Source organism: Procambarus clarkii, chromosome 68 (assembly GCF_040958095.1).
Source record: "Procambarus clarkii isolate CNS0578487 chromosome 68, FALCON_Pclarkii_2.0, whole genome shotgun sequence".
NCBI lineage: Eukaryota > Metazoa > Arthropoda > Malacostraca > Decapoda > Cambaridae > Procambarus > Procambarus clarkii.
Genome location: NC_091217.1, coordinates 8724658 through 8746738, shown reverse-complemented (window position 1 = coordinate 8746738; position 22081 = coordinate 8724658). Strand labels below are relative to the sequence as shown.

Here is a 22081-nt window from a genome sequence, read left to right as displayed (position 1 = left end):
TTATTAAATACTTTATATTATTTATTTAATATTTATTTAAATTAAAGTATTTTATTAAAAGTAAAGTATTTTGCCCGAAACGCTATGCGTGCTAGTGGCTTTACAAGAATGTTAATTCAACTTATTTTCTATATTCTCTGTTAACCCCTAATGTAACGTCTTGTATATAAATAAGTAAATAAATAATAAAGTATTACTAAAAGTATTGACATCAAAGTGTAACAAATTATTATTATTAAATGGCTTCTTTATCCGGTTCACGCAGATTATGCTATTTGCCTGAACACGTATCATTTAATACTCACAAGAAAAATATATATACATATTAAATTATGTTATTTGATATATATTTTTCCTTTAATTTAAAGCAAATTTTTTTATTTTACTATGACTGAATTATAATTTGACACCAGAAAGCATTGATGTAACCCTGACTCAAGGAGGTAAACACCAGATAACGCTCCAGGATGGCCGCCTCGCTACTCAGTACCAGCTTCTTGTGTAGTGATTTTTCTCCTCGCAATCTCCTGGGCGTCAACACTGACGTGGAGGAGCATGTCCTGATAACTAGCAAGAGTGTGGTTAAGCGCTATAATGTAAGTAAGGGTCAGTTATCTCCTGAGAACGTTGGTTCCTGCGGGTATCAGTGAGTCTTGGGGAGATTTCATCTGCGTTGTCGGGGACAGGAAGCTTGGGTATATATTTTTTTATTATTTATTTATATATACAAGAGTTCTTACATATTTGTACAGCTACTATAGCACGCATAGCATTTTCGGGCAAGTCTTTAATCCTAATTTTCCTCGGAATACGACCCGCCAAATCGTTTAACAACCAGGTACCCATGCACTGCTGGGTGAACAAAGTCTACAGTTAAGGATTGGCGACTAGTAACTCCTCCCTGGCCAGGATACGAACCCAAGCCAAAGCTCTCGCGAAACGCCAGGCGAGTGTCTTACCACTATGCCACGGAGACTGCTTAAATATATATGCGTTAGGCATATGTCGTTTTTAAGTTACTTATTTGTTTTTAATTCGTAACAAAATGATTCCTAATTCAGTTCTACCTGGCATCTATTGGACACATCCCTGCATTGAATTTGGATCCTCCTGTATGTATTTTCAGGTTCTTGATCGGAGACAGATTAGAAGTTGGACAACGAAAGAGTTGGAACCCCTTCACCTCGGCCGCTGTGTATGACAAGGAATCAAACAAAGTTGTATCAGTCATCAGTAACACAACCTTATCTCAATGGAGTCATGAGGATGATGACATTGATAAAGTCAAACGACATGCTGTAAGTACTGTATAGTATTGTATATTTTTTTTTTCATGCATGTGAATTTGCACAGAGATTGGCATAATTATTTACTTGCTAATATTGTCAGTGAAAAACAAGAAAAATCTTGTCTTTGTAAACATACTATGTCCAAATTTATTAATTACTAGCCGTATCCTGCCACGCATTGCTGTGGCTCGGCAACACATGTGCATTGCTGAGCCACAGTAACCTTCCCCTGTCTCCCAGTCCTCCCCACCATTCCAATGCAATGTCACACAAAAAAAATTAAATCAAAATGAAAATCAATCAAAATCTATGAAAATTCAATTTGTCAATGCAATCAGAAACATTGAAATGGATCATAACAAATTTAGTATAGTATGTGTTGCTCTTACGTGCAACAGATGGCTATGGCGCTGGTTCTTAAAAAATGAATAATTTTACCCGTCACAGGTATGGCATCTATACATATACTTGTGTATATGTATAGATGTATATATAGATATATACATCTATACATTTTCATTGTCTATTTCAGGTCAAATTTAAAACAAAAATAGAGATATTGAAACCTGTCCTGATACATGTCATTAATTTTCTTTATTGTAATAGCATTAAACAATTGAACATGTATCTTCTACAGTTTGAAACACCAATTCATCAGCTATTGGCTAGTGAAGGTACCGTGTATGTGGTCTTCACAAGTGGCCAAATCGAAAATCTAGCTACTGCACTAAACTCTAGAAAGCAAGTCAAGCCAGGGTTCCTGTCTGAAGGGGAGTCCATTTGCTATGTACAAATCATTAAGAATGCCAAGCTGGTAGTTATGGTGGTGGAAAAGGAGGTAAGGAATTGCCCTTTGTATTTTACTTCTCTGGGTCTCTTGAGGTTATCTTGAGATGCTTTCGAGGCTTTTTTTTAGTGTCCCCGCGGCCCGGTCCTCGACCAGGCCTCCACCCCCAGGAAGCAGCCCGTGACAGTTGACTAACACCCATGCTACCTATTTTACTGCTAGGTAACAGGCTAGGTCTACTTATAGGGTCTACTTATAAAAATATCTATTATGAAAGGCGATGAGTCACAATAATGTGGCTAAAGTATGTTGACCAGACCTGGACCATTCTCAAGTCAATTATGAACACAATCGACTTGAGAATGGTCCAGGACGGAACGAAATGTCATCGTCCCTTCACCTTCTAGTGTGTGATCTGGTCAACATCTATTATGAAACACAAATCTTAAATTAAGCAAACCATGAATCACAATAACATGGCTGAAGATATGATGAGCAAACCACACACCAGAAGACGAGGAGACGACAGGTGTTTAGGTCCGTCCTGAACCATTATCAATTCGATTGTGCTGCAGTCCTTAAAGTTAAAAGAACAGAATTAATATTCTTTCATATAAGCAAAAGAAACAGTAATACAGTTCTAATGTAGAGAATAGATGGTAGTAGAGACAGTGAAATGCATGATAATGAAAGGAGTTGATAAGAAACATGTGCTTAGTAGTTAAAGTGAATGAGAAAACAAGTGTGTACATGAAGGATAAGTACAGTGGATGGGGTAAATTGAAATGTTGCCTTCTAAAGTATTGAGGGGAAGTTTGATAAATGTTTATTGTAGGTAATGTAGTTCACTTGTAGTTCACTAATCAGCTTATTGATTAATGCATTTCTCATTGTTAATATAAGTTCCAGAAAGTAGATACAATAGCATTATCGTAACCTGTAATCTACCAGAAAATTACATGACCATGGGGACGTTGATCCTCAGAACTAATGCAAGGTCTACAGCAGGGATTACTAGACCTGTTTGTTTAAAAATCAATTTCTTTTTGCAGTTATGTATTTTGCAAATGTGAAAATTATTAAAGAGTTACAATATTCAATGACAGATGTACGCTCTGTTCTATTTCTCCATGTGGTATAGATGTTATAAATGTGTTCAATTTCAAATGGCATACAGTATATTTTTTATATGCACTTGCTAGCTTTTCTTTCTAACCACAGGGCAGTCCTCTACGACTGTTTCGGCTGGAGCTGACCTGAATGTATGTCTAGTGCCTCCGTTAGTCACAGTTTAACGCTGGCCAATGCTCAACTCTCGGGAATCTGTGCTCTGTCGTCCTCAGAGCTCGTCACACTGTGTATGTAGACTACGCCTTATAGAAATTCTTAAGTCTCTCATTCAAGTGTTATTGCTTTATTTTTGGTTATATCTTTAATCTTGATTCTTAACCAATTAAGGAAACTCATCTTTGGGTACATTTCTTGTTATTTACTGTTAAATAGTCTAAATGGATACAAATGTTGTCACAACAGTTTATTGTAGCATTGAGAAAATACTATATTCTCTTGTCAATATATTGTTGCCATTTGCACCAGGGTCTACAGGAGATATATATAGTTTTGATCTTCAAACTGAGTACCTCGAGAAACTGCCGGGACGACAACGTGCAACTGAAAAATCAATAGTGGCCTCGAAAAACTCCAAAATTTTGGAGTTGTCTCCAAGTCACATTGCTATTGTTGGCTTAGATAAGGGAGATGAAGGCAAGTGCTTGCTGTATTTTTGTTTTTTTTAGGTTAAGCTGCAGTTATACAATATGCACTTTAAGCAAATAGTTATACAGCATTTAAGAAACCCTAACTAAGCTAATTTTTCGTCCTAGAGATCACAGCTCAACAAAACTGAAGGACATTGTCCTAATGATTACTGCTTTATTTTGCTTTGGTTACAGCATGCTTGACAATCTTCAAGTATTGTGGTTTTTTGTAAGGCAAACTGTTGTACTGTACTGTACTCTCCATTTCTTTATCTGTAAATGCTTTGTTGTACTTTTATTTTTGTTCTTAATCTTTTTCTGCTTATGTTAAAAAATATATCTTGTATGGGTATATTCCAGAATAATTATCATAATGCATTTTGATATAGAGTGCATGTAGTGTTGCTTAATGTGGGAGAAGACTGCAGTATTTTACTTCATATTTTATTTTTTTTCACGGTGAGTAATGTCAAATGTCAATGGCTGGATATAGTTACAGTATTCCCAGTAAAGGTATATGATAGATCAACTTTCTTCTTTTAAAGAAGAATAAATAGGAGCCTTGTTTATTTACGAGTCCTCTGGAGCAGTGGTACAGGCAGTCGTGTTATGGTCAAACAGTCCTGGATTCAGTTTCCTGTGGCAGGAACAAAGTGTTTCAGCAATGTTTCCTTTCAGCTCTGATCACCTAGCAGTAAATAAGGTCCCCTACACTTGAAACAATCGAGTACAGTAATCACTCGTCTATTATGTTGCCCGGCAATTTATTCCAAAATTGATAACCCTATTATGCCGTGACTGCTTAATACTGTACCTGTAATAAACCTACAAGACTTTTTATAAATTCCCTGTGGTACCAATGCCAGATTATCATCATGCCTGACTGTCCACAATACTGTCATGACACAGCGGATCTTGCCTTAGGGATAATGAAATGTGTTGGTTCAGACAGGTGCTTTTGTTGGCTCGGTACTCCAAAGCCTGATATTTGTGTCTACTTTCTACTTTCTTTGTGTACCTATAATAAAATGAATTTGTCATCTGTAAAATTATAATGTTATATTATACAGGTGGATTACTAGTGCTCTGGGATATCAAGTTTGCTATGGTCACTAGTAGTCGTAAGCTGAAGATGTACCACAATCCTCCACTAGCCTGGGTGTTGACAGAGGGAGTGATTGTGGCTGAAGGCGGGTCGCTGGCTCTCATTCCCTATGTTGTTCAAGAGTCTAACCTGGCAACAGTTTTTGGTACCAAAGTATCAGGTAAGTTCTCTGCTGTAGTGTAACTTTGTTTTGAGCTAGTACATATCAGTTCCCCAGTATAAGACTTGTTTATGACACCAACAGCTCCTCCTCCACAGTATTATGGGTCTTATTTTGTTCGCTTGGATAATCAGTGATAAACTTGGAGCTCCAAAAAATGTTCAATCCATCAGTGGAGTAGTAGTCTGTCTACTTTCTGAACATTACTGTGAGCATTTATTAAACATACACATCATTATTTTATAATAAAGGTGGGCTGGGGAATGCAAGTTGAGCAGGCAGGCAGTGTTTTTGCAGTGGCAACTTGTAGCAACCACCAATGCACAATTACCATAAATATTGTTGAAATGCTTATAGAAACATGTGGAAGATATAATACTGAATACGTCTTCACATTTACTCCTAGCAAATGTGCTGTAGTGTTTAATTCACTAGATGGCGGCACTGGAGCTTAGTCGGTGGAATGTGTGTCTGTAGGCCCATTCTGACTAGTGGCTCTAGGAACAAGTTTAGAAAGGCGTTTGATTTAGCTTTACACCCTAATTTTTCAGAAACACGTGAATTTCCCTCTGAAGTTTGTCATAGCTGGTTGAACGAAAAACACAGAGCTCATCAAGAAATGGTGCCAAAGGAAGCAACACAAACTATATTCTGCAATAAAAGCAAGGAGCTTGGTAATATAGTTCAGAATCTACATAGAGGAGCCTTGTCTGAGAGCATGTAAGTATTCTGGACACTCAAAAATGCTTAAAATACAATTACTGTACTGTATATTTGTCATCATTTAAGTAATAGTAATGTCTTTCCACAGACATAATAACATAGGATAAAAACCTACACTTATGTATCTGTGAAATTTATGTAGAGATTTACACCAAGTCACATGTGGTTAACATGTGCCCCAGTGATTACTTCTTGGGTAGTTGTATCATCTATTTACAGTATTTTATACTTGCAATAACTCTTAACTTCAGGACCTGGTTTGCCTGTAATATTTGATAAATGGCATAAAGCATTTTAGATATATTGATTCTTTTTTTTTCCTTTTAGAGCAATTTCTTGAACATTAATTGCATTTTCTGTATTTACAGACTTGTGGCAGAGGTGCTGGCACAGCTAATAGACCAGAAGAAGCTGCGTCTCCTCGATGAGGCGATTGACGTGTTCAGCAATATCCCTGAGACGTGTCTTGTTGACGCCCTCAACTTTTACTTGCAGTGTAAAGATATGGAATTTGAAGGTCTGTGCCAGTGTCCTCCACTACAGATGGAGTTTGAGCCTCTAGAGGAAGATGGAGACAGTAGGTGTTTTGCAGATGTTTATTTGTGACTTAATTTTTATTACTCCATGCTTGGCAACATGAGATATTATTGCTTCTTACTATATTAATGTTCTATTACCAATTCATCTATTTTTTTTCTTGGAGATGGACCATTTGCATATGGTAAAAATTAAGAATTTAAACGAAATACAGGATACAAGATAATCAGATCTTGTCATAATGGGAAAACAAAATGGAAAGACTGCTACCAAAATATACTAGTACATATATATATTTAATGTATATAATATACACACACACACACACACATATTTATAAACCTATGTTTTGTTTTGTTTCCAGAAATCATATGTCCATTTAATTCCGCCAAGGCACATTTCATAAATGGGGTTTTGCAGAAGCCCTTTACAGATGTACAGCTGCTCATTGATCTACCAAGAATTTCTTTCAGCAATGCTCTCGTTCTCATTCAGTACCTGCATTACTTGATAGCAACTGGTGAGGTAAGCTACTTGGGTAAGAATTTGTCTGGCTGCTGTGGTACAGTACTTGTTCATGTAAGTTTAAATCTTAGGCCCAGATTTATTTAGTATTGCCATACCTGCATTGCTTTGGCTGGAATGTCATCAGATATTTTTCCATGCCTGTTAGTAATATAGCCCTTAACTCTCTGACTGCTTGAGTAAGGGGTGACATGAATGAAATATACAAATGGCAATTATGCTTCCTTCAAATACCAATTCTTACACCTCACACCTTTTCTCCATATTATTTTTTTTTACTCAATTAAGGTACAGTATATACTGTATTTGCCGGCGTAAAAGATGCACCCTCGCATAGGATGCACCCCTATTTTACGAGGATATTTTGTGGGAAAAAATCTATTTTATGTTTCATCATACATTTATTGAGAGATTTTAAAGTGGATTTTGTACCTCAACTCTTACCTCCTCTAAGATCAGCTGTGGTGTAGTTGTATATATTTGGGGCAAGAGAATTGCCATACAGGTTGTGAAATTTGTATTTCTGGATATGATGTTTTGTTGCTTCGTCAGGCCACCAGGGAGGCGTACCCGGTGGTGATGCACCATCACAGCGCTCTGGTGGTGTTGTCATTCATGCATTGCAAATGGCTGACAGGCAGATGAAAATTGAACATTCCTTTCAAATTTCCAGGAGCAATTTTTCATTTAGATAATGAATAAATGTGTCTTAAAGGTAACACAGTCGATAAATAATGTATGACATACAGTATATCGGGTGTGGGTTGTGTATGCTGGGTAAGGTGGCGGGATGATGTGAACTTCCTTAATAATTGCCGACGTATCATAAGTGTGTGATAACAGACTGTGATAACTTGGCTTGCTTTCAATATTTTATTATTAGTAACTCAGTTTACTGTAATAATTTGGTTTGTTTTCAATATTTTGTTGTTGGCAACGATTTTTGTGCCTAGTGAACTTACCCCAGTATGCTCGTCCGGCCCCCTAGCCTATGGCACTCATCTCCCATCCATAATACAGCTGCATTAGACGCAGTGCACTTTTTTAATATACTGTATTTAAAAATAAAAAAGCACTTCTTATACACCGGCAAATATGATATGTAATATAATTTTTAATGATGTAGCATGTAGTCTACAGAATACATATGTACAGTATATTTAAGTATATTGGAGTTGACTTACAATCTTGGAAAAAGTTTTTGTTTTGTATATAATCTTTCATCTTGCTTAAGACTTATTCACCATTTCAAGTCCTGTAATGATTAATGGTAAATATAAGCCTCGGGCCGGGCTTGGGGAGTAGAAGAACGCCCATAACCCCATCAACCACGTATAAAAAAAAATAGCATTCTTTTTATACGTATAAAATGTATAAAGACAGTTCTTAAACAACATACTGTAGATCGGCTAGAAAACAACACACATCAATTTCTTCTTTTTTTGTTTTTGAGAAAAGGAAAGCAGAATTAATTTTTGCCTGTAACTTGCAACTAAAATATAAGAATTTCCTTTTGTAAACATGCTTATTTGTTTTATTTTATGATGGTGTATTCAGTCTAGAGAATGACGTGAGTATGATATCACTTCAAAATGCAGATCTTTCCTGATATCTGCAGACACATCTCCATCTGACGATGAAGTTCAAAGAGCAGTGCACAAGTGTATGTGCGTTAAATAATGTATGACGTATAAGCAAGCAACTGAAGAAAGTCATTCCAGATGGAATCCAGGCCTTAGTTTTACAGTGAAGTCAAATATAGTTCAATATAGTCACTTGAAGGCAAGTGACTATATTGAAAAGTAAAGAGGTTCCTTAACCTAGATTTTAGTCAATAATTTTGCATTTAGCTTTTACTATTTTTCATTCGAACCATCCTCAAATATGATTCCAAATTGGCTTTTGTTTATTAATTTCAGGCAGAAGAGAACCCAGAAGGGGTGCGTGTGCCTTCATTGTGTCAGGCCAGCTTGTGGCTCAGCATGCTATTTGACACTAATTATCACCAGCTGGTCTTGACCTCTGAGGTCAGCATCCACCGCCTCCTCCTCTCCTGCTTTACACACATTACAAACTTGGTAAGTTTATCATATTGAAACCATAATAGATGTAAAGCTAATTGGAATTGCATGTCTTATATTTACTTGCTGTACATATATCACTGACTTTAATATAATAACTGCAGTAAACTTAAAACTTGTTCCAACTAATTTTAAGTCATTGTAGCAGTTTTGTTAAGGATGGTATTTGATTAGCAATTTCCGAATTTGATGGCATAGTGGCAGCTCACTCATCCCATGCCTAGCAAGCAATTTTGGTTGCGTTTGAGCCCTGACCAGGCACCAAGCATTAATTATTTGCCCCTGTTCATCCAGCAATAATTGGGGACCTGGGTGTTAACCAGTTAGTAGGTCTTGTGCCAGGGAAAACTGGTAGGGTATGGCTTACCATAAGATATAGAAAGGGATAGCTCTCAGCCTGTTAACACTTTGGCATACCCTGCACGCCACCCCTCAACTGTGCGATTTGGGTCCCAGGGTGTCACTGGAGCGTGCGTAAATTCTGAAAAGTGTATACTCTTCAACTTTGTCACCTTAATTCTCGTCCTACGAGATTAAATTTGGTATCATTGTGTTCACAATAGAATTCTCTACAGCACTAAATGCATATAAACTCCAAAAACCCGGCTAATTACCCGCAGCAAACAGAGAAAGTGCGAACGAGTTACCCAGGAGCACGCAAACGCGATAAAATGTTTTCACTATTTTCACTCTGGTCACCTCAATTTTCGTCCTAGGTCTTTCATTTTGGTCTCAATGGGTTTGCAATAGAATTCTCTAGAGGAACATTAGCATATAAAATAAAAAACCTGGTCACGCTCCAACCGCCGACGAGTTGAAGACAGGCCATGCGTTAGCCGTGAGTGCGCGCTCAGACGCCTTCCAGCTACACTCCCAATTCCCGCCCTTTTCAAGCCTTTCTTTCGCAATTTTCTTCCTGGAAGGGCCTTGTTCATGATCACTATCCATCGTGGAGTAAGCGTAGATAGTTTCTAAAGCCACAGTAAGAAATATAGCCACGGAAAATAGCCGAAATGTTCACATGTTTGAGATGGGAGGGGAGGCGACATCGGTCACAACAGTGGAGCGAAAACAATGGGCCGACGGCATGTGCCGAGCCGCCTGCGGGCCACGAGGCGCAACAAAGAAAATGGGAAGACATCGGCGCGCATTTTAAAACCAGTCCCCCAAAAAAATGGATAAAAACCTGATTTTTGGCGATTATTTAAAGTGACGCAATGCTGCGTCATCCCCGGTATTACCGGCAGTAAACGGATGACGCAGTGCTGCGTCATGCCCGGGCGAAAGTGTTAATTAACAGGAGTCACAAGTTATCTACTCCTGTGCCCACCAGTGTTAAAACAAAAATCGTTTGAAACGTATTATTAGATACCTGCTTGATGGGATTCTTCTACTCCCCAAGCCTGGCCCGAGGCCTGATAGTAGTTCTCTATGGATTATAATCCTTCCAAAGTCAAATATTAAACTAGTACACAGAAAACTTAGTTATATTATAATTTCAAGAATGAATACCATAATTTGTGTACATGTATAGTACCCATTTGTTGCTAATACTGGAAATGTGATGGGGTCTTAGCAAATATCAGAGCGCACACACACACACACACAGTCACTACCATGTTGTTGTGTCTAATGTAGGGGAGGAGGTACCTGATTATAATGGATGGTCAAATATTGATAATGACTTTCAATCTTCCATAATGCCTTACATACTTGGTAGAATCATTGCAGCCACACCCGAGCAAATTATTAACAAAAGTATCTCGAGTTCATAGACTTGATATATTGTACTTTGCGAATTGTAAAAGACATCAATCATACATTCTCTTTTAGTGAAACACTTCAGCGAGGCTTATCCATTGGCACTTTTCATCATTGTTCAATTTCTCATATTTAAGTCTTATCATTTCTCTCTTGGTCCTACGCACAAATTTTTTCATATGCACTCTGCACTGCTAATTCATTTGTGTACATTCTCTCCATTACTTTTGTCCTTGATTAATTGAGTATGACCATGTAACTACCTAAAGCTAATGACAATTGTTGATGTGCAGTAGTTGTGCTGGTTCACATTATCACTATGTTCACAAGCAATATCTAGATGTACTGTAATTGTACGATAGCCAGGGGGAGATAGGGGGAGCCAGTCGGCCGAGCAGACAGCACGCTGGGCTTGTGATCCTGTGGTCCTGGGTTCGATCCCAGGCGCCGGCGAGAAACAATGGGCAGAGTTTCTTTCACCCTATGCCCCTGTTACCTAGCAGTAAAATAGGTACCTGGATGTTAGTCAGCTGTCACGGGCTGCTTCCTGGGGGTGGAGGCCTGGTCGAGGACCAGGCCGCGGGGACACTAAAAAGCCCCGAAATCATCTCAAGATAGGCAAACAGTTTGTAGAATTCTATGGGAAACAACTGAAATGTAAAATTGTTAGCAACTAAGTGATTTTAAAAGGGTAATGTCATTGATATTTACCTCCATTCAAGTAACATTATTTTTCAACAGCGCAAGTTTCTAGAAGGTTTGGTGGATACGGAGCCTTTAGTCAAGTGGGTTCTGGAGGCCAAGAGTCTTCCCAAACAAACGCATTCTTCTGCCCTGTACTCGATTGAACGTCTAATTATAAGTTGATCTCAAAATACTTGGTAGACATCATAAATCAAACAATTATTTTATAGATGGAATAAGATGCTTAGATAAAGTGGACAATAGTGAGTGTTTTCAATTTGGAAAGCTTTATGGTTAGTTTTTTGTATTGTTATTAAATTTGTGCCAGATATAATATACAACACAAATGTTGGATATTAATATATTTTACATAAAATGCTAAAAACTTACAATTAAAAATCAAATTCACTTTGAAGAATTCTTTTGACCATGCTTTTGAGAATTGAGTGCAATTTTTCTTCTTTTTTTTGTCAATGAGTTCACTGCGGCACTCGACAGATTACTGTTCACCCAAAGTGAAGTGGATGTCGAGGAAATAGAATCTGAACTACCACTGCTTTATTGTTGTAAATTACACAAGACTACAAACTGTTAAGGCCTACATGCAGGGAGTTCCTGTGGGAAAACGGTAAATCTAAGGAAGATTTCTAAGGAACAACATGATATTTTCCTAAGGAAGGTTTCTTAGGAACAACATATTTTTCCTTCGCCTGAAACAAATATATATTAAGTTGTGTTAGGACAAGTTGACTGAGTTAGTGGTTACAAAGGTAGAAGCTATTACACAACAAAAATAAAGCATAGTTTGTCCCCAGGAGCAGACAGTCTTTTTCCCAGTGTCCTTAAAGAATGTAAAGATGAGCTCAGTGAACCCATTTATTAAATTTGAATAAATAATTAGTCAAGCAGAATACCGGAGTCATGGAGGGTTGCATATGGAGTTGCAGGCTCTTACAGATGGAAACGGTTCACATTTGCTTCGAACTATTAGCCAATTTGTTTAATGTCAACTGAGGAAATTTGCTTGAATCATTGATCACAAAAGTCATTTGTTTACATCCTGAAAAAACATAAATTTATAAAGGATTAACAGCCTGCTTTTACTAAGGACTGATCATTATTAAAAAATTTACGTTTTTTCTTCAGGGCGTTTGATAATGGAAAGGATTGCAGTAACTTGTGTGTATCAAAGCCTTAGATAATGTACTTCATGAAAGACTTTTTTTTTTTTTCTTTCTTTTGAAAGTTGAAGGAGCATGGCACTGGGGAGGTTGTCTAAAGTTGAGTGAGGGAATGGTTATTTCAAAGGCAACAGGTCTAGCACGAATGGAGTTTAACATTTTGGTTAAAATGTTAAAATTCCACCCAAATCGCACCACAAGGTAAGCCGGATGTTGTCGATGAGCACACAACCCAATGTTAAACTCTTTCACTGACAATGTTTATACTTAGTAATAAGAATAAGCAATAATTAATGCATGGTGGCATTGACGTCATACCCTAAACTGCGTGTATTTTTTGATGACTCTGAGTGCGCCATAATCCAGCGAAAGTGTTGAGTTTAGGTGGGAAACCGTTGCAAGAGGAGTACCGTAGGGCTTGGTCTTGGGACCTCTATTGTTTGCCATACATATAAACAATTTAGACATAGGATTCAACTGCAATGTTTGCAGATATGCAAATAATACGATTATAGAGTGGGGTACATATTTAAGACACAAAATTGCTTCAAGATGATTTAGTTAGACTTTTAACCCTCTGAATATGACTTATTTCGTCAAAATTTTAAATTTGCCTGTGCACAAAAAATATATAGACAATTTGACAAAATAATTTGTGCTTATTAAATGATTCATTTGCATGAAGAAAGAAAACTCTCTCTTCTGGTCTTCTGGTTTTGAGAGTTGTAGAAGGAAACCAGATGAAAGGGAATATTAAGAAAGTGTTAAATACTGTATAACCCTAAACAGTGGATACAAAGTGGATAAGTTTAAATACAGAAAAGATCTGGAAAATACTGGTTTGGAAAAAGAGCTGTCGATTTAAAGTGCAGATTACTGAATAACATAATCAGTGTATTCACCTAGTTGTGCTTGCATGGGTTGAGCTCTGGCTCTTTCGGCCCGCCTCTCAACTGTTAATCAACTCTTTTTTTTTTTCACACACACGCACCCAGGAAGCAGCCCATAACAGCTGTCTAACTCCCAGGTACCTATTTACTGCTAGGTGAACAGGGGCATCATGGTGAATGAAATTCTGCCCATTTGTTTCCGCCATCGTTGGAGATCGATTCCTGGTCCCTAGGATTATGAATCCTGAGTGCTGTCCACTCAGCCACCAGTGTGGGATTGCTTGATTGTTTCAAGCAAAGGTTAATCATACTGTATGAGTAAATTTGTTGGAATAAATAGAAGGTGCTGTCTAAGAGCCAATAGGCCAGTAGTTTCTTTTATTTTTGTGTTTTGTGTTTAATAGACAATGCAGAGATGCCTAAAGGAATGGAAAAAATATGAACACAACAAAGTAAGCAGGTTTAGGGAAAGCTCTCAGCTGCTAGCAGAAGTCAGAATGCATCTACTCCTGTACTTAAATGTGTATAAACATAGAGGAAAAAAAAGAAATAAGTATACTGGAGTTAGAATAGATGCTAAAAAACAATTTGACAATGATCCTGGCACAAAAGCCAAAGATCAGCCCAAGCTGGTACACTTGCATGGGTATTTGTGCCACAACTGAGTATTTGTCCCACCATATGTCCACTTAATTCAAACGGCAAAGAGTCCAGCTATATTTAAAAAAAAAAAGTCTTTGGGAATATTTTACACCTAGGTGTATGAAGTAGTATGGCAGTACAGTACTGGGGTATTTTAGTGGAGTGTGACTGCAGTTTCAGTGTAGTATTACTGGAAAGTTGATAGGTTTGTGTATTTTAACCTAAATTCTGTTTCTTCTGGGGCCAAATGACTTCCAGTCCTGTCAAAGTGAGGAATGGGTTTGTGAAGAATATTGTGAATATTATCTATCTATATATAGATATTCATATTCTTCATATTGAAGAATATGAATATCTTCATATTGAAGAATATGAATATCTTCATATTGAAGAATATGAATATCTTCATATTGAAGAATATGAATATCTTCATATTGAAGAATATGAATATCTTCATATTGAAGAATATGAATATCTTCATATTGAAGAATATGAATATCTTCATATTGAAGAATATGAATATCTTCATATTGAAGAATATGAATATCTTCATATTTCCATATTGTTGTGCTTAGTGTTTTAATTGTCAGTGAAAACAAATTTCAGTCTTGAATCGTTAATATCTTTAGTGTGCATGAATTGTATTTGCTTCATATATTTCAAATATATAAAAAAGTAACATGCTTAACCTAGTCATCCCATGTGAGTTCCATAATCAGGATTCATCCAAGACATATTTGTATCTTCTTATGTGGCCTTTCTCAGAACAATTGACATTTTCTATCTTGTTTCTTGTGCCATGTTAGTACGACGGACTCACCATAGCTCGTGCTACTTGGACCTTTTTGTTCAGAGTAGCTGAATCTAAAACAATAACTGACATTTTTGGGTCCAGAACACAACAGAGCCCAATGGAGCATCGTGTCACCTGAACATATCATATATTTCACTCATTATTCATTTATAGCTTATCTATCTCACTATATTAACATGACTATTCTGAATTATAGGCTGGTGTGATAAATAAAAATGCTTCTTAATCGGGTTCAAGGACATGCTATTTGATTTGGGGAAATGGGTAAGGATTATGGTGTAGTGTTCACAGTGGTACGACAGCAGACTTTGTGACCATTGACAGAAGCAAGAAGTTTGGGCAAGCTTCCTTACACCTAATTTATGTTTACTTACGAGTTAATAAGAGTTAGGCAACTGTTGTGAGTGTTGAGTAAGGTCAGTAGTTGGCCAAGGCCTATGGGAACCTTGATAATCCTAACAGGCTTTCTATCTCTGACAGTGGTAAAGATTGTCCCTCGCTAGCAGATTTGGAGCCATTTCATGTGAACAGATTTAAAAAAACATACACTCCAATAAATAGATGTTTTATAAGCAGGTATAGTGGGATCCTTGGAACATTGTCTAGATATTTGTAGCTATGCAGAATAGTTGGATTTCACATTTCCACATATTAAATAAGTCAATGTTATTAATATTACTCTCATGGTAGGTCAGTCAGTACGGTTGATCAGTTCCAACTAGAATCATAATAGATTAATTGGTTATAGAGGGAATTAAAACACACATACGTTGTTGAGCTTTAATAATATTCATTCATAAGATTTAATTTAAATGGCAAAATGAAGCAACTTTATTAAATTATTCATATATTTTTTTATTAAATATATTAAATATATTTATGAGGAATTTCAGAAAACCTGTACTGTATTTGCAAAACACAAAGTTAAGAATGAGATGATCAATCATGATCAATCAAGCTTTAGCATTATACTTTTAAGGTTTTTTTGTTTATACAAACTTTACTTATAAACTACAGCAAAGTTCAGTGTTACTTATAACCCCCCCAATTGCAGCGTGGTGAAACAAGAAGGGGCTGGAAACTGATATGTGCGAACTGAGACTTACGCGAGCCTAGCCAAAGTAGATATTTAGCAAATGGCATATAGTGAGGTAATCATAAAGTATCCTATGTAGATGAGAGTTGCTTCTGCATTTAAAGCTTTTGGAATATTTATTCCAAATGACGATGGGGTTGGTCATTGAATGATGATGATGAAAGTTGGCTACTCAAGTCTTGAGTACTGGCCTTGCTTCAGGTTAGGGCTGGCTTTGCCCAAACATTAATGGACTGATATTGTCTTGACGTTAGTCAAAACGTTATCTGGCTTTGCCCTGATGCTTCAAGCTATCCAGGAATGCAATTGCAGACCTCGCGGGCTTCGGGACTTGCTGATGTATAGGTTTCAGCCAGAAATGCCAGATTTACCTACGGCACCCCCACGGCCGAGCCTTCAACATCTCTGGTGGTCTACCAGCTGCAACGATGAGGGTCTGGTGAAGCATGGCGACACCATAACCTCAAGAGTGCCTAGCTTCAGCCTACAGTGTTTGGTCCCCTGAGTGGGCGTGGTGACCCTAGGCGGGTGAAGCTCACAGCACCCAGTGAGTGTTGCGACGGATAGGAACACAAACAAGCTTGATGGGTCCTCGGTACACGTGGTTGTGGCGCCCGGCCATCTTCTTGCCAAGACACCGTTGGGCGATCATCAATGCCTTCTGGCCTCGGTACACCTTCTCTGTTGTGAAGCTGACGGATGAGCAGGCGAAGGTGCAGAGCTCGCCGTTCCTGCCGTGGACGCGTTGAAGCATGTACTCTTCCCCGACATCACAGTCCATCACACGGATGTCGAAGGTCACTGGAACTCCCGGGCCGTCATCTTGCAGACCACTGCACTCACACCTTTCTGAGAAGGAAAATAAAGTTTGTTTAATTTTTAGAATAAAGATAATGCTATAAGTATTCATACTAACGATTTAAAGCGTTAAGAGTATATTTAAGTCTATACTGAACGGAAGCCAAGACATTCATTCATAAAATCACTCATAATACATGCTTGCTATAAATCAGTCACCCACGTTGATTAGCCTACGGTTAACATTCACATATGGTTATATTTTCAATCTTAACTTTTCTAGAGTACTTCCATGGAAAATGACATCGTTTTTCGAAAGAAAAAGCAAACTTCAAGATAAAACTGGATAGTTTTCTTCATGAAGTGCCTGACCAACCGGGCTGTGATGGATATGTGGGCCTGCAGGCCACTCCAAACAGCCTGGTTTGACCATGCCTGGCTTGTGGAGTATAAGAACTCTCAGAGCCATCCAGGTACAATTCTTCTAAATTCTGACTTTAATGCTTAAGTAAATAAGATGCAGCATCCCAATAGCCACCCACCCACATCTTTCCCAGTATGATTGTATCATTACCCCCATCAGGAGTCTCTATTAGAAGTACCAATGACGAGGCCTAGAGATGCCAATATGCCAATTTACACCATCCCTAGTCACTCCCACCTCCAGGAGTCAAAGTCATACCATCCCACACATCCTACCAGGAACCCAGTTATGCTGAGTTCCAATAACAACTCAACCAGGAGCCGTGGCACCTTTATCAGGAGTACCCTGACGAGGGACAAAGAGAGAGAGACACCTACAAGTAAAGTCACACCATCCCCAGCAGAAATTGAAATAAGTTTATTGAGGTAAAATACACACAAAGGGATGAGGTAGCTCAAGCTATTCTCACCCCGTTCAATACATCGTGTTAATACATACATAGACACACACATCACAAACAATAAACATATTACCCCAGCAGAAGTAGAATGAAAAGCAAGCACCCGTGAACCCCGCCATAGTGACTCACCTGAGACTAGCTGTGTCTGGCTGATGCGCTTCGACTTGGTGCCGCAGATGCCGTACTGGGTGTCGTCCTCAGCGGAGATGGACCCCTGAAAGTACGTCCCTGACTCGTCGAAGCAGAGGGTTGCGACCCCTGAGATTTCAACACGTGGACCATCCATGTTGGTGAAGCACATATTTGAGTTTCTGTGTTGACGGCGAAAGACACTGGGACCTATTTTCGTCTTCGGCACGAGTGGAAAGTTCCCAAACTCACTCACTGTACTTGTTCCGAAGAAAATTTGTTACCTCTGGTATACTTGTATATCGTCCTCACAGATGCTTTTGGCAAACAAGTAATACGGTTTTTCTATAATGCTTCGGTTATACTTTGAACAAAAATCGTGAAGCAGCACAAGATATTGCAGCAAAGAGCGTCCTCTGATGTGTGTGGCTGCGTGCTGACTGCGGTGGTGGTGAGCGAGTCAGGTTATATAGCGAGGAGGGCGGAGGTGTGGCCGACCACCGCCGTGCTGGGAGGCTGGGCAACAAGACCAGCTCTCATTGGTCACCTTCCGTAACACGTCAGAGCAGATCTCTCCTGCCACTGGCTGGCTAGATGGCGAGTCCACTCCTGCGAAAGAATGAAGCAATGTTGTTATGTCAACAGACATTAGCGTAAGCATAATAAAGCGCAGAAGGGGAAGATTTAAGTTATGTAAATGTTTAAATGCGCAATGCCAAATTATTTCCGCACATGCGCAGAACTGCTTGTGAATATGGGACTCAATGTAGCTACAGTATATGTATCCAGTGATTTTTTTTTCTACCACAGACGTGGCCACACATTTACAATGCTACCCAGCATATATACATTTCCTTCTGTCCTCTATGGATAGGGTGAGAGATCTGTTGAACATATAGTTCAGTGATATTTTGAACAATCAACCACAGAAAGTGATTGTAGCGCTTTTAAAATGATAATCTAATCTATATACATAAATACACAGATTTACGTCTGTGCTACATAAACAGTGTTCGAGGTGTCTTTTTACATAGTGGCATTAATATGCGTTTACAAAGGAGAAATGCAATTCTGACCAGCGCAATAGAAATTGGCATCTGGATTGAAAATTTGAACAAAAAACAACCACAATCCTAGTGATGCACCAAGATTGTTGAAGACTAATACATTAATTACCAAATCTTATCGATCATTTCTGCATATTCTGCACCAGATACGAAGATCCGATCTTAACAGCAAGGTTCATCCCAAGGTGAACAAGTTCCCAGTTAACATTTAATGCAACAAAAACCCCTAAGGCAGAATGAAGTACATTTTCAATATTGGAAGTTATATGCATGCCCGAGTATGGTGATCTGGAACCTATCACACGAGAAGCCTAGCTTGTGGGTTAGGCTTTACCAAGATGACCATATTGATAGACAGCGCAGCTATGCATATTTATATAATTTACCCGAAAAAGGTAGTAGCTATGCCGCAGAGTTAGTCATCACTGGCTCTAACGAGGGTAGCTGCACAAATGCAGATGTACCTAATATGTTAATAAAAAAAAAAAGAATTCAGATTTGCGAATTTTAGGCTAAGTTCCTGCACTAATTAATTGACTATAGCCGTTCATCCAAAGCCGACGATAAGCTTTTCACCACTTCAAGGATGGGTATGGGGAGCATTCGATGCTGTTGTTGTTAAAGATTCGCTATCCTAGAACAAAAAGTTCTAAGTAGCACGGGCTATGGTGAGCCCGTAGTTCTTGTCCATTCGATCTCTTTGGTTTTGCCACTTCAAAAATCCACTAACATATAATTGCGTATAATTCGCTCGACTAACAAACTCTTTCTCGTTGTATTAGAGCCGCTTGATGTCACGGTGTTGTTAGTTTAGCAAACTATGAAATCCTGTTGAGTTATATATACTAAATTATATAACTAGTACATCAGTCCTTGCATGGGATAGGCTTGCAGGTTCCGGAAGATGAGAGGAAATGTCAGCACTGTGGAGAAATGCCCGACAGACCACTGGAACATTATCTAACACAGTGCACGGTTACAAACCCATTAAGATTTCAACTTAGATTCAACAGAGCATAAGAAGTTGTTAAAAGCACGGAGGCAAAATCTTACTGAGGCGACCATACGCGTCATAAATACTCACACTCCGCCCAAACAGAAATAAGCAACACTTAAGTGGGCCAGCCAGAGGCTTTAGGCCCGCGCAGGAATATCTCTGCAAACAAAAAGAAAAGTACTGCAATTTGCTTACCAAAACCAATTTTGGGATTCATGTTCCTGAACCCATTATGTCTCTCCGTAAATTTTGCAAAATAATAATAAACTTGTAGAGGAGGAGGAGAGGTTTTCTGGGGGGGGGGAGGGGGAAGTAAAGAGGAGGAAGAGGCATAGGTGAAGGGAAGTATAGAAGTGGGAAATACAGTGAGAGGTATGACAGCAGGCGGGCTGTCCGCCTTGGTGACACGATGTGTGGGTGTTGGCAGCTAAGCTAAGCTGGCTCAGGGTGTGTGGGGGGGGTGTTGTCCACTTATGCCCCGGTAGGGGGAACCCGGTCGGCGTGATAGGTGGGTGGTGGGGGGACAGGGATGTGGGCAGGTGGTGGTGTGGCCACCAAACGTTCATTGGGGGAGTGGCGGGTGGTGGGTAGGGCGGGTATGTTGTTGTTATGATGCCTCGAGCCGGCAGTAGCCGTCGTGCTCTTCATAACTGGATTGAGTCAGTTAGCAGCGGACGGTTGGTGGTTGCGTCACTGTTTATGGTGCTACTGGGGCAGTTATTTTTTTTTTTTTTTTAGGGGTACGGGGGATAGAGAAAGTCTCTGGAAGCGATAATTGGAGGTAAACACGCCAACAACACTGTACCCCGCTTCTCTCTGTATCTATATCGATTTGCTAAGCGTACAATTTATAATTCTAATACACAGGTTACTTTATATTTTAGTACTGGACTACGTTCAGGACTAAGGTATACTTGGTGGTTGGTCAGTAAGTTATTGTGGTGGCCTTGATGACCCTTCCGCGGTTGATAGGCCTTAGGCCTAACTTAAACAGGGAGGGAGGGGCGAGTCAAGCTAAACAGCTTATCATGATGAGTTCAGCACGTTTTAGCTTGACAGGGCAGTCAGCAAGTGGAATGAACTAGACGGGGAAATATAGGAGTCATTGCATTAGACGACCGACTTTTGAAAAAGTGGGGCCCAGAAGCTGAATGCTTTCAGGTAACATACCCTGATGTATATACTATGTATGGAATGAAGGGAATAATAAAAGTATTCTATGACAAAGTAAAGTAGATCAATCAAGAAGAGTTAAATGCCTGCATTTTCATTGGCTGGCAGAAAGCCTCTGACATAGTACTTCAAAATAAGTTGTATGAGCTCGAGAATAAATTATTTATAGCAAGAGGGGTACACGAAGGATGAGTGCCTGGGCCTATACGATGCTCGGACACTGGGGGAGGAGTCCATGTTTGCGACGACACTGAATTTTGAATCTGACACTGAATCTGAAAAATGAGCGATCATTGCAATAGTCAACCGAGTGCTAAACGGCGTGCCTAGGAACTTTAAGGACGACCTTGTAAGCACATTTACGGGGTAGAGTTACTGAAATAAAAAGATTTGATTGATGAAGATTAAGCCACCCAAGAGGTGGCACGGGCATGAATAGCCCGTAAAAATAAAAAGACACCCACTCATGTTAAGTAACACACACCCTCCCTCATCCCATTTCTCCCCCTCACCCAATTGCTTCCCCGCACCCCATCCCCCCCCTTTCCCTTCATCTCGTTAACGCTGTTCTTCTTGACATTAATGGTCTCCCGCCCCGATTGATTGATTGATGAAGATTAAGCCATCCAAGAGGTGGCACGGGCATGAATAGCCCGTAATTGGTAGATTTTTGGGAGTGAATGTGATCTTTGGTTGTGAAATGGTCGTCTGCCTCAATGTCCTTTATATCCCAGTGTGTGTTCGGCGATGTGTCGTTGAGGTGAGGGAGGAGCCAACTCCCCACTCTGAGCCGATTAATATTAAATTAATAATATTAATATATATTTGAGAAAAGTTCTGTTTTGAATGATCAGCATGTTAAAATTGATGAATGCGTCTTTGGGGTCGACCGCTGGATGGAATGGACTTGGTCCGAGGACGGGTTGTGTTGTGCAAGTAGGTCATTACGGAGCCCTGGTCATCTGGGGCTCAAGGTCAGCGACGTGGCGGCGCCCTCAGAC

At 39.1% G+C, this 22081-nt stretch overlaps 2 protein-coding genes across 2 annotated transcripts; one reads left to right on the top strand and one right to left on the bottom strand.

Annotated features, from left to right (window-relative positions):
- The first annotated feature begins 442 nt into the window (after positions 1-442).
- Positions 443-11817, top strand: LOC123774748 (nucleolar protein 11). The gene is given in 13 exon segments (XM_045769309.2): positions 443-596; positions 1127-1162; positions 1164-1298; positions 1927-2127; positions 3298-3333; positions 3335-3434; positions 3673-3840; positions 4904-5098; positions 5650-5818; positions 6190-6398; positions 6723-6883; positions 8803-8961; positions 11467-11817. Coding segments are annotated over 13 exon segments (1824 nt in total). The 5' UTR covers positions 443-467; the 3' UTR covers positions 11593-11817.
- A 4686-nt stretch (positions 11818-16503) lies between these two features.
- Positions 16504-18159, bottom strand: LOC123774749 (uncharacterized). Its single transcript, XM_045769310.2, has 2 exons — positions 17844-18159; positions 16504-16881 (listed from the first exon to the last, which is right to left on the bottom strand). Exons 1-2 carry the CDS (start codon positions 18013-18015, stop codon positions 16568-16570), a joined length of 486 nt encoding a protein of 161 aa, XP_045625266.1. The 5' UTR covers positions 18016-18159; the 3' UTR covers positions 16504-16567.
- Positions 18160-22081: the final 3922 nt, after the last annotated feature.

Coding starts and splice junctions, on each gene's coding strand:
- LOC123774749 (XM_045769310.2), bottom strand. CDS start 18,015: ATGTGCTTCACCAACATGGATGGTCCACGTGTTGAAATCTCAGGGGTC. Junction 16,882..17,843: donor CCAGACACAGCTAGTCTCAG/GTGAGTCACTAT, acceptor TTTCCTTCTCAG/AAAGGTGTGAGTGCAGTGGT.